General features: G+C 38.9%; 1 protein-coding gene across 1 annotated transcript in view; it reads left to right on the forward strand.

Annotated features, from left to right (window-relative positions):
• GPR63 (G protein-coupled receptor 63) overlaps nucleotides 1-10980 on the forward strand; it is a 43465-nt gene extending 32485 nt beyond the window's left edge. Inside the window, exon 2 of the mRNA XM_059942042.1 lies at nucleotides 9174-10980. Coding sequence (XP_059798025.1) covers nucleotides 9324-10583 — 1260 coding nt within the window. The 5' untranslated portion in view covers nucleotides 9174-9323 and the 3' untranslated portion in view covers nucleotides 10584-10980. The remainder of the gene's footprint in view (nucleotides 1-9173) is intronic.
• The last annotated feature ends 3391 nt before the right edge of the window (nucleotides 10981-14371 follow it).

Genomic DNA, 14371 nt, shown 5'->3' on the forward strand with positions numbered 1-14371 from the left:
TCAGAGTTGCTATGAAATTTTTAAAAAGCTAATTTATATATATTAAAAAAGCTTAAGACATTCTTTCACACTCTACTTTCTAGAAAAACTCAGGAGAAAAGAAGTTATCCTCTTTTAAGAATACAAATTCCTGCTTTGAGTATGGACTAAATATCTTGATATGCTTCTACGTACTTAAAAACAAAATTCTAAATGTTTTGTTTTTGAATTGCCACTGTTTTATTCCAAATGTGTAACTGAAAAGGTAGAGATTTTTAGCTTTCTGATTATTTTTCTCTGTATACATATGGGATATTCTGTGAAAGAAAGGAAGTACAGATATTAAACATACTGATCTTATGATTGACAGTTTAATTTGACAAAATTATCCAGGATATGAGTGTATTCCAGTGAGAACCAAGTGTTCCATGATGGAAGTAGTCCATGTAATCAACCTGCCACCAGATGGCTGGCGGGTGCCCCAGACAATGATGCCATATTCACTAAGTCAAGTTTTGGCCTCAGTGTTGTCAGATTAAGTACTAAGTGGCTGTAGCCAGATTCATTTTGGTGAGTGGAAATCCCATGTTGCTGAGCCGTGTACAACCTCCATCTGTACTTCCATGGCCACTTTGTTCATAATCCCTTTTGAGAAGAACAAGAGTAGAGAAAAAGGTTGGTTGACCTCTGTAGAATGCATCATCTTCTCTACCAGATTATTTAGCTCCTTATCTATGAAGTTGCTATTTGGTGAGCATGTATATGGCCAGCCAAACCATCAGCTACTGTCCACGAATGAGTGTAGATCAGTACTTCTGACATGTCTCTTTCTAAATGAACAACCAGGTACAGTAGGCCCTCTGTATTTGCTGGTTCTGCATCTGCAGATTCAACCAACGGCCAGTCGAAAACACTTGGAAAAACACTCAGAATGTTTCAAAAAGCAAAACTTGAGTTTGATGCACACCAACTATTTACATAGCTTTTACATTGTATTTACAACTATTTACATAGCATTTACATTGTATTAGGTGTTAAAAGTAATCTAGAGATGATTTAAAGTACACAGGAAAATATGTGGGGGTTATATGCAAATACTATGCCATTTTATGTAAAGGACTTGAGCATCCTTGGATTTTGATATCCGTGGGGGGTCCTGAAACCAATCCCCTGGGATACCGAGTAATGACTATATACCATTCAAAGCTTTGCCCTCTGGGAAGTTTTCCCTTTGCCGTGACCTTAAGGGCTCCTGAGTGGGGCTGTAGTGTTACAACTCTTCACTCTTGGGTGGCACCAATATATTGTATAGAACCATTTCTAAATCACGCCTGAATTTTTCTTCTTTAGTTAACTGGTTGGTCATAAGGAACTCGTCTTAGTGAGGCCACAGGTGACATTTGAAGAGAGGATCAGTGTAGCAAGAATAAGAGCTATGAGAATATGAGCCACTTGCTTATGTTAACCTAACTGTGCTCATAGGACTTGCCAGGCCTGATTTCATATTCACCTCTCCTGTTTAAGGTTGAAGAGCTCTGTGCATACCCAATTTTATGGCTTTGGAAGGTCAGATAACCCTGTTCACATGAAATGCTCATGCCCTGTAGCTTTGTTCAAAATCCTAAGGGTCTCTGTTCACCTATAAAGGTTGTGATTCACCTATAGAAGGACTGCCAAATGCCATACTATGTAGCAGCCCCTATCTGCCACAGACACTTAAAACACCAGTGAAGCTGTTGGGTCATGTAGCCCAAGTGGCAAAGCAGCTGTCATGGCACTCTGGACCTGTTGCTGAGCCTTATTAAATGTCCCACTCAAACTTGGCAGCTTTGCAAGCCACTTAATAAGTGGGTTAGAATAACATACCCAAATAAGTATATGATGCCATCAAAATCCAAAAAGCCTACTAAGTACTGTGCCTATTTTTTAGTGGTAGAAAGAGATATCTTGACCTACTACAAGATCCCTAGAAAGTTTACAAAGATGGTAGGCCAAATTTTTGAAGTAATCTTTCCCCACCTTTGGCACATCTGTGTTTTACCAAGTATAGAGTAGTTACTACTTACTTCTCAGTCAGCACGTAATGGAAAGCATGACATTCTACAGAACGGAGAGGCAGTCAGGGTCCCTGTGGACTAGATTATGAGAGTGTGCTGGAGAGCTGATAGAACCCTGAGGTAGCGTAGTAGGGTGCCAGCTGGAGCCAAACTGCTCAGGCATTCTTTGCTAGCACATATAAAGAAAAAAATAATAATTTGCCCAATCAATAGCTGTGTACCAGATGCCAGGGAGTGTGTTTATTTATTCTAGCAAAGAAATCACATCTGGTACAGCATCTGCACTCTGCAAGATCCATCTGTTTTCTCTAATGCCAGATAGGCAAGTCGAATGTGGATGTGTTAGGAATGATCACCTTCATCCTTTAAGTCCTTGATGATGACCCTAATCTCTGCAGTCTCTACAGGAACAAAGTGTTGCTTTTGGTCTCCGGCTTTCATAGGTAGAGGTGGTTCTAGGAGTTTCACCTGGGCTTTCTTACATTATAGCCCTAACTCCACACGTCTGGGAACCAGTGAGGGAGTCTGCCAGCTGCTGAGTGTGTCGGTACCAACTCCACATTTCAGAACTGGGAAAATAATGATGGCATGAGTTCTGGGGTGAGTGGTAGCTGGAAGTGAGCACAGACTCCATTAATCATGTGACTTCTATAAGCCCCTACTCCGAATGGTGGAACACGGTACCATTTTGGTTCTCCAGGAATGAGAGTCATTTCAGAGCCATATCTAACAATCCCACAAAGTTCTGATTATTTCCCCTTCCTCAATGTATACCCTGGTAATTGGTTGCAGGTTTTTGGGGGAAGACTGGAAGATTTATAGTATAAATTTATAGCTGTGTAGCAAGGTCCTTCCTCAAAGGGGCCTGGCTTCCTTGAATACAAGAGGTTCTAGGTCTGTGTCCTGGCTCAAGTTTGGGAATTGATTGAGGAGTTGCATTTTTCTATTTTATAGCTTTGCTGCTTATACAGATCAAGTAGCACTTGGTAGCTTTCTAACTATTTCTCTCTTAGAAACACCATGATCAAACACCAGTGATCTCTGCAGGTCAGACTAGTCTGATTTCAGCTTTTGCTTGCTGCCCATTTTGATAATCATGCTCACCTCATCTTTTGTTAAGTACTGTCACTGAGCCCCTGCCACTCTGAGATACTATCATCCCCATTCAATTTAGGAACCCATTTCTTGGATGGCAACATTGCCCATTGTCATTCCTGGTCTTCAGAGAGTAGCTAGTATAGAGATCTTCAAGGATGCTGGTGGTCCTTTCAACCAATGTATCTCTCAAAGACTTGGTGAAGGCAGTGCCCTCTGGATCCTACCAAGTGATATAGTTATAAGTGGGTGAGCAGGTCTTACATGATAAATCCAGTTCAACTTTCCTATATGCTGAAGTCTTTGGATAGTTCCCTCTCTAACAAGGAGTTATGGCATCTCAGTTTCATGTAGTGTAGGTTACCTTTGGGACCAGGCTTCCATCAACCAACTGAACATACTATTAGAGCCATTTTCAGCCATCTGAGCTAGCACAGAGAATCCAGAATCTTGGTTTAGTGTGCCCATATCAATAAATTTGATCTGATCTAACATTATATTCCTTCTAAGCTGACTCAATACCCTCAGCATCCATTTCCATACATACTCCCTGGTTTCTGTCTATGTAAATTGGAATTATCTTGCATATCTTTTGATATAAATGGTACTTCTTTCTAGGTCACAATTTATACCTCACACTGGATTCTGCTGGGACTTGATTCTGGTCGTAGGTCTAGAAGCAAGAGAGGTAGATGGGGCAGGGTCATTAGGAAGGGCAAAAGTCCCTTGCAAGATGCTATCTTAGGTGAGGCCCTTACTGATTTTTCAGGCAAAGAGAGAGCTAACCTCATTAGGCAAGGGAGGAAAAGCTATTACTATTGGCAAAGAAGACTGCAGCACAAGGTCCTAAGCCTCAGCTTCATCAAAATCCCCATATACCCTCATCCCAATTTTCAGGCCCCTACTCCTTCCCCACCAGGCCCTAACTTTAACAGAAGAGTCTCTGTAAGGTTGGGAATTCAATTTGCATTGTAACATTGCCACCCATAGGATTAGACTTTGATTTAGTTTTCAGAAATTCCATTTCTGGGGCAATACGAGATAAAAGTTTTCTTTCACTGTTGTTGAAGAAGCTTTCTGGATCTTCATCTAATCCTTGAGCTTGGAATTTGAAGTTCTCAATTTAATTTTTCTCTCCTCCTGAAATTCAAATTCCAGGCGCCACCCCAGACCACAGACTTAGAGACTCAGGGGGTGGTGTTCAGGAGTCTGTATTTTAACAGGTGCTCCAGGTGATCCTTATATACCCTCAACTTTGAGAACCACTGATGTAGAACAACACCTTCAAAATTCTCAGAGAAAATTATTTTCAGCTGAGAATTCTAAACTGAGACAATTAGTATGAACAAATAAAGACTTATTCAAACATACAGGACTCAAAATTTACCTCCCTTGTGTTCTTCTTCAAAAGCAATTGGTTCCTGGAAAAGGAGGAAGTGAACAAAGGAAGCAGTGAAGTGAAAGACAAAGGACCTAGGAAATATGGAAGCCAAGAGCCCAAGGCAGAAAGGAGGATTTCCAAGATGGTAGTAAAGAGATGTTTCTGGCTGGCATCTTTGTAACAGAGAGAAGTGTATCACTTCAGGGAGGGACATGAGGCCAAAAGAATGACTCCAAGATAAAAATGTAGTTGATAAATCTGACCTTCCAAAGTATAATACTTCTAGATATAAAATCTCTCAGGTGGAGCAGGTAAAAAATATTGATAGTTATTTTTAAAAATTGAAAATAAAAAGTAAATTATTAATTCTAGGAAATCCAAAATTTATACAAGAAAGAAAACATTCTTTTAGCTTATCAGTAAATATACTATTAGCCTAAATACATTAATAGAAACACTAACTTCTATAATTCAAAATTTTCAAATAAAGATTTTGGTAGTATGAAGGGATGAAAAGTAAGTTAGGAGGTGCTATGGCAGCTAAACCCTTATCCTAATTAGGAAATCAGGATGTAATATACAATACTGATAAATCAAAATGTAGCAATTCTTCATATTATTTAGATATATAAAGAATAAGTACGTTTGATAAAAACCTTTAAAATAATTAAAAATGACTACCTCTAAAAACAGAAGTGGAATGGTGAAGGGTAGTACAGGATTTGACTGCCATTGAAAAACTCTTTTGATAATTTTTTAAGCAAAATTATGTGCATATAATGTATAAATAAATATTAAAATGAGTAAAGAAATTCTCTGATCTGACAAAGCATAATGCAAATAAATATAATTTACCATATATGCATTGTCTGTGTGCAAAGCATAGTAGTCATAGGGGACAGTGAGATTTATAAAATCAGTCTCTGCCTTTTAGGAGCATATACTTTTTTCAGAGAATTGAAACAAATATCTAAAGCACTGGAATTGCAGATAAGACTAAAGGACGAAGACCAGGGGAATTCTACAACCTCCACTGCCCATTCCAGCCTGTGAAGCCCCAGTAATTGTGACATTCTGGCATACCCCAAACATAAAACACTTACTTGTATCATTAATCTGATTGCCCCAATGTTGTTTCTGTAGCTGCTATAAGACAAGAGAAAGAATCATAAATTCAATCACTTCTGCCATACATGAGTTTTACATGTGTACATACATGTGTGTGTATATATGTATGTGTGTATGAATATATACACATATATGTACCTTCACATACAATTTTAATTTTTTCTTACTTAGAATATGTAATAAGAGTTTCTGACAAATGGCAAATAAAGACTAGCCTAGATTAAACATTAGGACTGTTAAGCAAATATTACTGACCTGAGCTAATTTTCTACTGTTCTTATGTTGCTACTGTCCCATTTCCTCTGGAAACACAAATTTTAAGTATAAAACTTTTATTTAGTCTTCTGTGAAATTCAAAGAAACTGCAAGTCACAGTGGTATTTGATGAGAATGCCTAAGAGGAAAGAATCTTTCAACATAGTTACAATGAGTATTCAAAAGCTCTGCTTTGGTTATTACACTTTGCAGTGAGAAAAGAAAGGCCAGAGAATATTTCTGTTCTGGTAGCCAGGAGTACAATGAATGAAGAGCATGTACAGATACCAGGGCAAAGGCATTATTAAGTTCATGTATGTTATGTTCCCTGTTATTAGAGATTCCAGTTCTTTTCCTTAATGTTTAACTATAACATTGCTTTTGTTTAGTCCTTTTATAGATTCTTTATATATTTGGGAAATTTACCATTTCTATTTAATGAGCACTGAAAAACTGATTGGAAGCTCTGTGTGTGTGGGTTGGCCTTGATAGTGGGTGGGCTTCAGTATCCAGGATAACTGGGCACCAAGCTGGCATTTTTCTTGGGACACCATCAAATGTTAGTATCTAGAATTTTTTCCTCTAGGGCTTTTTAAGTTACTGGAAAAGACGAGTCCTTCAGTCCTGCATGGTAGCATATGCCTGGCTGCTGGCCGTCTGGGAACAGGGTGGAGATGGGGGCTAGGTTCTCATGCTGAATGTGCAGACATTCATCCAGTCCTGCTGTGTTCAGCCCTGCACTAATATGCTAAAGTTTAGTGCTTATCAGGTTCAGTTGTGCCAGGGACTTGGGCTACTGGCACAGGAGTACGTGCTTTCATGTGGTTGCTGGAGGAGAAGACCCCCGAGCCTGGAGTGGGGTTCCGATGGCTCTGTGTATAGATTTTTCAATTTCCCAGTTTTCAGCCACACCTACACTTAACTGTGGTAACTGGTACCTCCTAATCCAGAGCTTCTCTGGGGATCTACAGGGTGTTTCAGCTTCTTCTAAGCATATTTCTGTGGAAGTATTGAAGATAAAAAGTTCTCTGTTCTACTTTGTTCAGTTACCACACCACCATCTGCCTTTTGCTTTGAAACATTTAAAAAAATCTCTTATCTATTGATGTATCTTTTATCCATACTTCTTGTCCTTTTGAGTTGTACATTTTATTTTTAAAAATCCCTTTACTGTCATTTCAGTGTAATCTTGAGGTGGTGGTTCGGTCCTGTTTAACCAGAAATCCAGGCACCGTTTGTTCATCACTGTCTCTCCAGTGCCTGGCTCATAGTAGGCTCTGAAATAAATATTTGATGGACGAATAATTGAGTGACTTGAGTTAGAAGTTTTTACAATGGCAGTAAAATGTTGTGACTATATACACACATGTAACAACCTTAAAAAGCATCTTTTAAATTATGGTTTTGTTTTGGCTCCGTTCCATTTTTTGTTTTAGTTCCTCAACATGGTCGAGAAAACTAAGTGTTTTAAAGTGTGTGCTACCTTCAGGGTGGATATGTTTGTTTACTTGGTCAAGCACAGTTGTCACTGTTACCTTAGGCTTAATATACACATTTGCCTAAGGTACACATTTATACTTTTTCTCTAGAGATAGAATCGTATTGAGGCTGATTTATGTAGTAAGCACAGTCTTTATTCTCATTTGTATGTATATTTAGGTAGTTATAAAGAGACTTGTGGTGATTATGGTGTAAAGCTACCACTGCCCCTTTTCCCATTGGCCCTTTGTGGTTAATAAAGTTTGGGAGTCACTGGATTAGTGGGGCATCTTATCCAGGTATGTTTTGCATTTCAAAGTGAACATGTGAGGATGGATAACATCTAGTAGAGACAAAGAAATTAAGCTATAACAGTGAAAGTGTATAGTACAGTTAATATTTTGAACAAACAGACGGATATTCTCCTTCTTCATAAGGTTAGCCCTGGACCACAAATTGGGGATTGTAGAGAGATACGAGTATGGTAGAGAGCCCACGATTTGGCTACAGTGCTGGATCTTGGGTCTCGTAAATGGGATGCTTCTACCCTCAATACTATAGGAAATGAATAAATGAACTTTTAGCATTTACCCCTAAGATCAATGAGTAATTGTAAATTCATATAATGAGAAAATTACAGCATTGTCTTAAACTACTATGCACCACCCCCCTCAATCTTAGGGATTTATTAAAGGAATCTACCCAGAAATCCAAAGAGAGTTCTTTCTAATTAAAGAGATTAAAGTTAGCTCTCCAGTAAAGAATAAGAACCTGCATAACAAAAGTGGGTTAGGAAGATAGTAGATTAGGGAAGTCCTTTACAGAAAACTCCAGGGTCACAGAAATTAAGAAGTTGGGGGTTAGGATAAGAGAAAGGTGATAAACTTTTTGGAGCGAGAAAGCGAAATGTTTTCTAGAATGCATTCTTCACGCCTGAATATTTTCCTAGTCATCTTCTTTAGAATCCCCATCTTTATTTCTTGGTTGACATCTATCAAGTTGCTGACATACAAGTCTTAGGGAGAAGAAATTGAGAAGATAGAAGTATTTGTATCAGAAAATAAAGGGTGGAAATGGGTGCATGGGAAAGAAGAGAGAATAGGAGAAGCAAAGAGAGCTTTAGAAAAGAAAGGAAGTCTTAAAAATATGACCAAGACGTTTTACAGATAATTTTTCTTCTCTTCTTGAATAACTTCTCCAGTAGTTATGTGGTGGGATTTCTGGGAAGAAACACTTACAAATAAAATAGAAAGCCAGGAAACTGTTTCAGACCCTTCATTAGAAATAACCTAGTTCCTACTTGTGAAAGTGTTAAAGCAAAAGTGTCTGATTATCATGTGTTAAATAGGATACTGATTTCAAGGTTCTTTGCCAACTAGTTTTGTGCTAATGTAAAAATGGAATATGAACCTGTACCAAAGAGCTATCAAGAATACTCTCAGGAGAACCATTATTAATAAAATCTGTATTAATAGTGACTGTGGAGAGGCTATGCTGCTCCTGGAAATTTAAAAGAAAAATTAACTGTAAAGTTATAATTTTTGCCTTTAAGGCAGTAATACATTTTCATTCTTTTCCCTTTCACTTTATACATGAATGTCATGAAATTTCCATTGTAGTTGACTAAAAATGAAACAACAGAACAACAGTACTTTAGTGATGACTAGGATAGAGACTTAAATATTTTTAAAGTGTTAAAAAAAGCGCAAAACTGGTCCTTCATGATGAACAGTAAGAAGTCAAATGTTATTTACAAAACTCATTCCCATTCATTTTTTGTGTTTTGGGCTTGTTTTCAGGCAAAAGGACTCCTATGGAAGATGGAAGTCTTTGTCCGTTTTCCAGAGTGTGTTTCCAAGCCCATCAATGAAACATGATCCTGCTGCTCTGTGTTGAAATGCTTGAAGAACACCTACATCTCTGCCGGCGCCTTCCATCCTGCTGAAACCATGGTCTTCTCTGCGGTGTTGACTGCGTCCCATACTGGGGCATCCAACACAACATTCGTAGTTTATGAAAGCGCCAACATGAATATTACGGTCCCTCCACCGTTCCAGCATCCCGACATTGGTCCGCTGCTTAGATACAGTTCTGAAACCATGGCTCCCACCGGGATGAGTTCCTTGACACTGAATAGTACAGCTGTGCCCCCAACACCAGCAGTTTTAAAGAGCCTAAACTTGCCTCTCCAGATCATCCTTTCTGCTATAATGATATTTATTCTGTTTGTGTCTTTTCTTGGGAACTTGGTTGTTTGCCTCATGGTTTACCAAAAAGCTGCCATGCGCTCTGCCATTAACATCCTCCTGGCCAGCCTGGCTTTTGCAGACATGTTGCTTGCAGTTCTGAACATGCCCTTTGCCTTGGTCACCATTCTTACCACCAGATGGATTTTTGGGAGATTCTTCTGCAGGGTATCTGCTATGTTTTTCTGGTTGTTTGTGATAGAGGGAGTAGCCATCTTGCTCATCATTAGCATCGATAGGTTTCTTATTATAGTCCAGAGGCAGGATAAGCTAAATCCATATAGGGCTAAGGTTCTCATTGCAGTTTCTTGGGCAACTTCTTTTTGTGTAGCTTTTCCTTTGGCAGTAGGAAACCCTGACCTGCAGATACCTTCCCGAGCCCCGCAGTGTGTGTTTGGGTACACAACCAATCCGGGTTACCAGGCTTATGTGATTTTGATTTCTCTCATTTCTTTCTTCCTACCCTTCCTGGTGATACTGTATTCGTTTATGGGCATACTCAGTACCCTTCGGCACAACGCCTTGAGGATCCACAGCTACCCTGAAGGTATATGCCTCAGCCAGGCCAGCAAACTGGGTCTCATGAGTCTACAGAGACCCTTCCAGATGAGCATTGACATGGGCTTTAAAACACGTGCCTTCACAACCATTTTGATTCTCTTTGCTGTCTTCATTTGCTGCTGGGCCCCATTCACCACTTACAGCCTTGTGGCAACATTCAGCAAGCACTTTTACTATCAACACAACTTTTTTGAGATTAGCACCTGTCTACTCTGGCTCTGCTACCTCAAGTCTGCATTGAACCCACTGATTTACTACTGGAGGATTAAGAAATTCCATGACGCCTGCCTGGACATGATGCCTAAGTCCCTCAAGTTTTTGCCACGGCTCCCTGGCCACACAAGGCGACGGATACGCCCCAGTGCTGTCTACGTGTGTGGGGAACATCGGACTGTGGTGTGAATATTGGAACTGCCTGACGTTTTGGGTGATGGTTGTTCTTTATCTGACTTTGAATTTTTTTCTCGTGGCTTCTCCACTTAAACTATATTGTTTTTCATAGGGTGTGTGTGTGTGTGTGTGTGTGTGTGTGTGTGTGCAGTGTAAAGAAAGAATGGTGATTAGTTATATAAGTCTGTTACCAAGGATACACAATAGGGAAGTGATCACACGTGTTACCTCCAGGGTTCAAGAGAAATCCCTGATTTAGGGTGGGGAGATGGTTTTCTGTTCCTTTGATTGATTTTGTTTTTCTAGTAGGAATCAGGATTGTGCTTTATTGAGCCTGCAGTTACAGTGCATTGTAGGTATTCTGTATGCTGCTAAGATATGCTTTGTCGAGTTTATCAATTATTTTTTTCTGGAAGACACTGCTGCTTTTTGCCATCACATTGGAGCCAAAAACTACATACATCTCCATAGATAAATATTTAGTTTTATTTAAAAAAATAACCCAAGGGGGTTAGTGACATTTTAAAGGTCATGAATATTTACTTTGGTGCACTTTAAGAAACAATGTACAAACTAATTCAGTCATGTTTTTCAGAATTGTTTTTATATATGACATGTTGTGCTTTAGGAAACATTGCATTATTTCTAGGAAGATAGTTTTTTAAAAATGTTTTGTCTGTATGTACAGTTTTAAAGGAGGGAACATAAAAATGAAGAACTTTTTTCTAAGCACAATAGTGATTCTTTAGAGCAGTAGGGCAGAGTTGAGGAGATGGAGCACCCTTGCAAATTTAAATGGGATGCAGTGAGGCTGTGGCTGGTGTGGGCTGTGGTGATTCCTTTTAACCAAGGATTCTCTGAGTCCAGTGGGGAGAAGGGGCACCATTTACTAGACGTCTGCCATGTGCCAGGCCCTGTGCATCATTTTATCCTCACAGCACCCCGTGAGGGAAGTATTATTTCTTCCTTTTTGCAGATGAAGAAGGCAAGTCTCAGAGAGACTAAAACCCTGCCCAAGGTTAGCGGTAGAGGTGGGATCCAAAAATCTGTCCGAGTCCTGAGACTGCATTTCTACTGTACCACACGGACACCTCGTTCAAGTTCAGGTTTGGACATTTCATAGTCAAGAGGGAACTATGTGTATCCTTTCATTTTCTTTTAGACTAAAACCTTCTTTTTAAAAATAGCTTCATTTTTTGTATTGCCAAAAGAAATGTGAAACCATTACAGAAAGTCTGGAAAATAGAAAAGAAAAAATAAAATCATTTATAACTACCTTTCTAGAGCGGAACTAAAAATCTTAGGTAAGTAAGGGTATAAAGAAATAAAGCAATTTTTTTGGTTTGCAAAACAAGTGACAGTTACTGAGCAGTTAAATACAGCTGTATATAGGTCTTTGCCCTGTGGGTTTAGATGTTTCCAGTTGTCCAGCTGTATTTCTCAATGTTCTGGGCAGAACAGCATTGTTGCCCCAGTGCTTGCCCAGAGCAGAGCTGGCTATTGAAGAATGTGAATGTGCTCACAGGTGTGTCTCCTGTAAAGAGGTGAAGATAAGCCCTGGTCTGAGCCTAGAGCAAGTTTTCATTAAGGCAGGTCTGGGGTTTCAAATTATTTTTCTCTTGATGATGTTCTGCCTCTCCCCTACCCCAGGTGCAACCAGGGCCTTTGGTGCCCTTCTCTCTCTAATCATGGGAACACATTAAAAAACATCCCCCAGGGATGGGGCTTCAGACTATGGCCATAAGTGCTGAAAGTGTAGCCTGTTGGCTACATCATGGGCTTTATAAATAGGCAAGTTAACCTTGAACACTTTTTGGATTTATAGCATGTTTTCAGAATTATAGTGCTTTGTGACCAGTGAGGAATGAGCCTCTTTTCTTCAGTTGTACAACCAGAGAGTTGGACTAGATGAATCTTCAAGGTCTTGTCCAACTCTAATGCGAGAGTAGAGATTTTTAAAGAGCCCAGCTGTTGTCAGCTTCACTCTTTGGTCTCCAGTATTATTTTTTTACATTTTACTTCATTAGATGTTTCTTAAAATTGAATATCTGAAGAGCATATGGCACCATATCAGGAGTCAGGACTTTGGAAGGTGGATGTCATCATGAAAGACCTGGGAAACCCTGCTCTTGAGGCAGTTGTCATGGTATTGGAACTCATTTTCCAGTTAACCTTTCTTTTGGGATTCAAGCATGTTATTCAACATGTTATTTTGAGATCATCTTCTGATGATACTTGCCTACCTCTTTGGTTTCTAATTTATATTATTCACAGGTAAAATTGCTTTTATCCATAGGGATCTTATAGAACATAAACACTGTAGTAGATATTAGTAGCACATTGAAGTGTATCATGCTTTCCACTTTCAATATAAACTAGATTTCAGGCAGATATTAGTAAGTATATTTGAAATTAGACTTTCTCTGAGGAAAGTCAGCATGATCTGTATTCATCTTACATATCGGCAGTAGGTCTTGAGACTCCTTTTGTGGTTGGAGTTGAAACTGAGCTTTTGTTTTCTTTGTTCTATTTTTATGAGCAATCCTTAGGTACTTTAATGCTGCCTGGTAGGCAAGTGCATCGTTTGGTGAGAGCTCTGGGGTGCCTGCTAAGAGGCTCAGTGTTTGTGAAAGACAACCGTGAGGGGCCTTTGTGAGAATTCAGCAACCACACTGAATAGCAGTTCTCTTTACACTGGATCGTCTTGATCAGATGACAGTTTACAAACCATTTTGAACGTTTTTATTATGTATACATTTTGAAAGCTTTAAAAAAAAGTACTGTGGTGTACCTTTGAAAAATTTAGGTGCAGTATCATATGTTGCCTATTCTTATATATTTGTTTGAGGGGAAAAAAAAATACCACTACTAGTTATCACCACTTACTGACAAAATCAGAAATGTTTTTGGTTTTGTTTTTCCTTCTGGCGAATAAATAAGAAGCAGGAAAGAGATAATGAAATATTTGTGGTCAAAGAAAGAGTCAAAAGAAATCCCCAATAGTCTGCAAGAGTGATATTCAGACTTTCATATGAATTTGTGTCTAAGTATTCCCGGGGGGCTTGTTAACAGTACAGATCCCCAGGGCCCCCAGAGGGTCTGAGATTGGGCCCACAAATGCACACTTTTATTTTGTTGAGTATTTGGCCTGATGCTGATTCAGGTGGTCTCTGGGGCACACTTCAAAGAAACACTCCTGTGGAAAATATATCCACTTAAATATTGTCTGTTTTATCCAAAAAATGTTTGTTTTGTGTTGGAAGCCATTATCTCCTAGTGCATGGATAATCCGCATTGAGAGGAAAATCTGTGTATCATTGTGCCTAATTTGCTGCCACTCGTGTTAGTGCTGGATCACGCCAGTGTCAGCTTTACCGTCTTTCAACTGGCAAAATTCTGATAAACGATGTAGTTTCACAGAAGGGCAAAAAAGGTGACTTAATATTTGAAAGTCATGATTTTCAGGAGTCTGATTCCTCTAATATTTTCTTTTCTCATAGAGAGGTGTCTTTATTGTATGTATCCTCCTAAAGCGTATGAGGGGAATGCAAAGATTCATCCAATTCCTATTGCTGTGCTTATGCCAGCTGTGTTCAGTGGAAGCATGAAGAAAATAAAATAACCATTTTAATCTATGTATTTCAGTTGCTGACAAGGATATTTAACTTAATCTTGATCTTTGCTTTTGTTTACATGACAATATTTATGTATATATCACAGGAAAAATGTTCACTTGCTTGACATTTTATTCTTCCATGATTTTTAGTTTATGTTTAAAGGACTGTTTAATTCAAATTTAT

This window comes from Balaenoptera ricei, chromosome 12, assembly GCF_028023285.1.
Source record: "Balaenoptera ricei isolate mBalRic1 chromosome 12, mBalRic1.hap2, whole genome shotgun sequence".
NCBI lineage: Eukaryota > Metazoa > Chordata > Mammalia > Artiodactyla > Balaenopteridae > Balaenoptera > Balaenoptera ricei.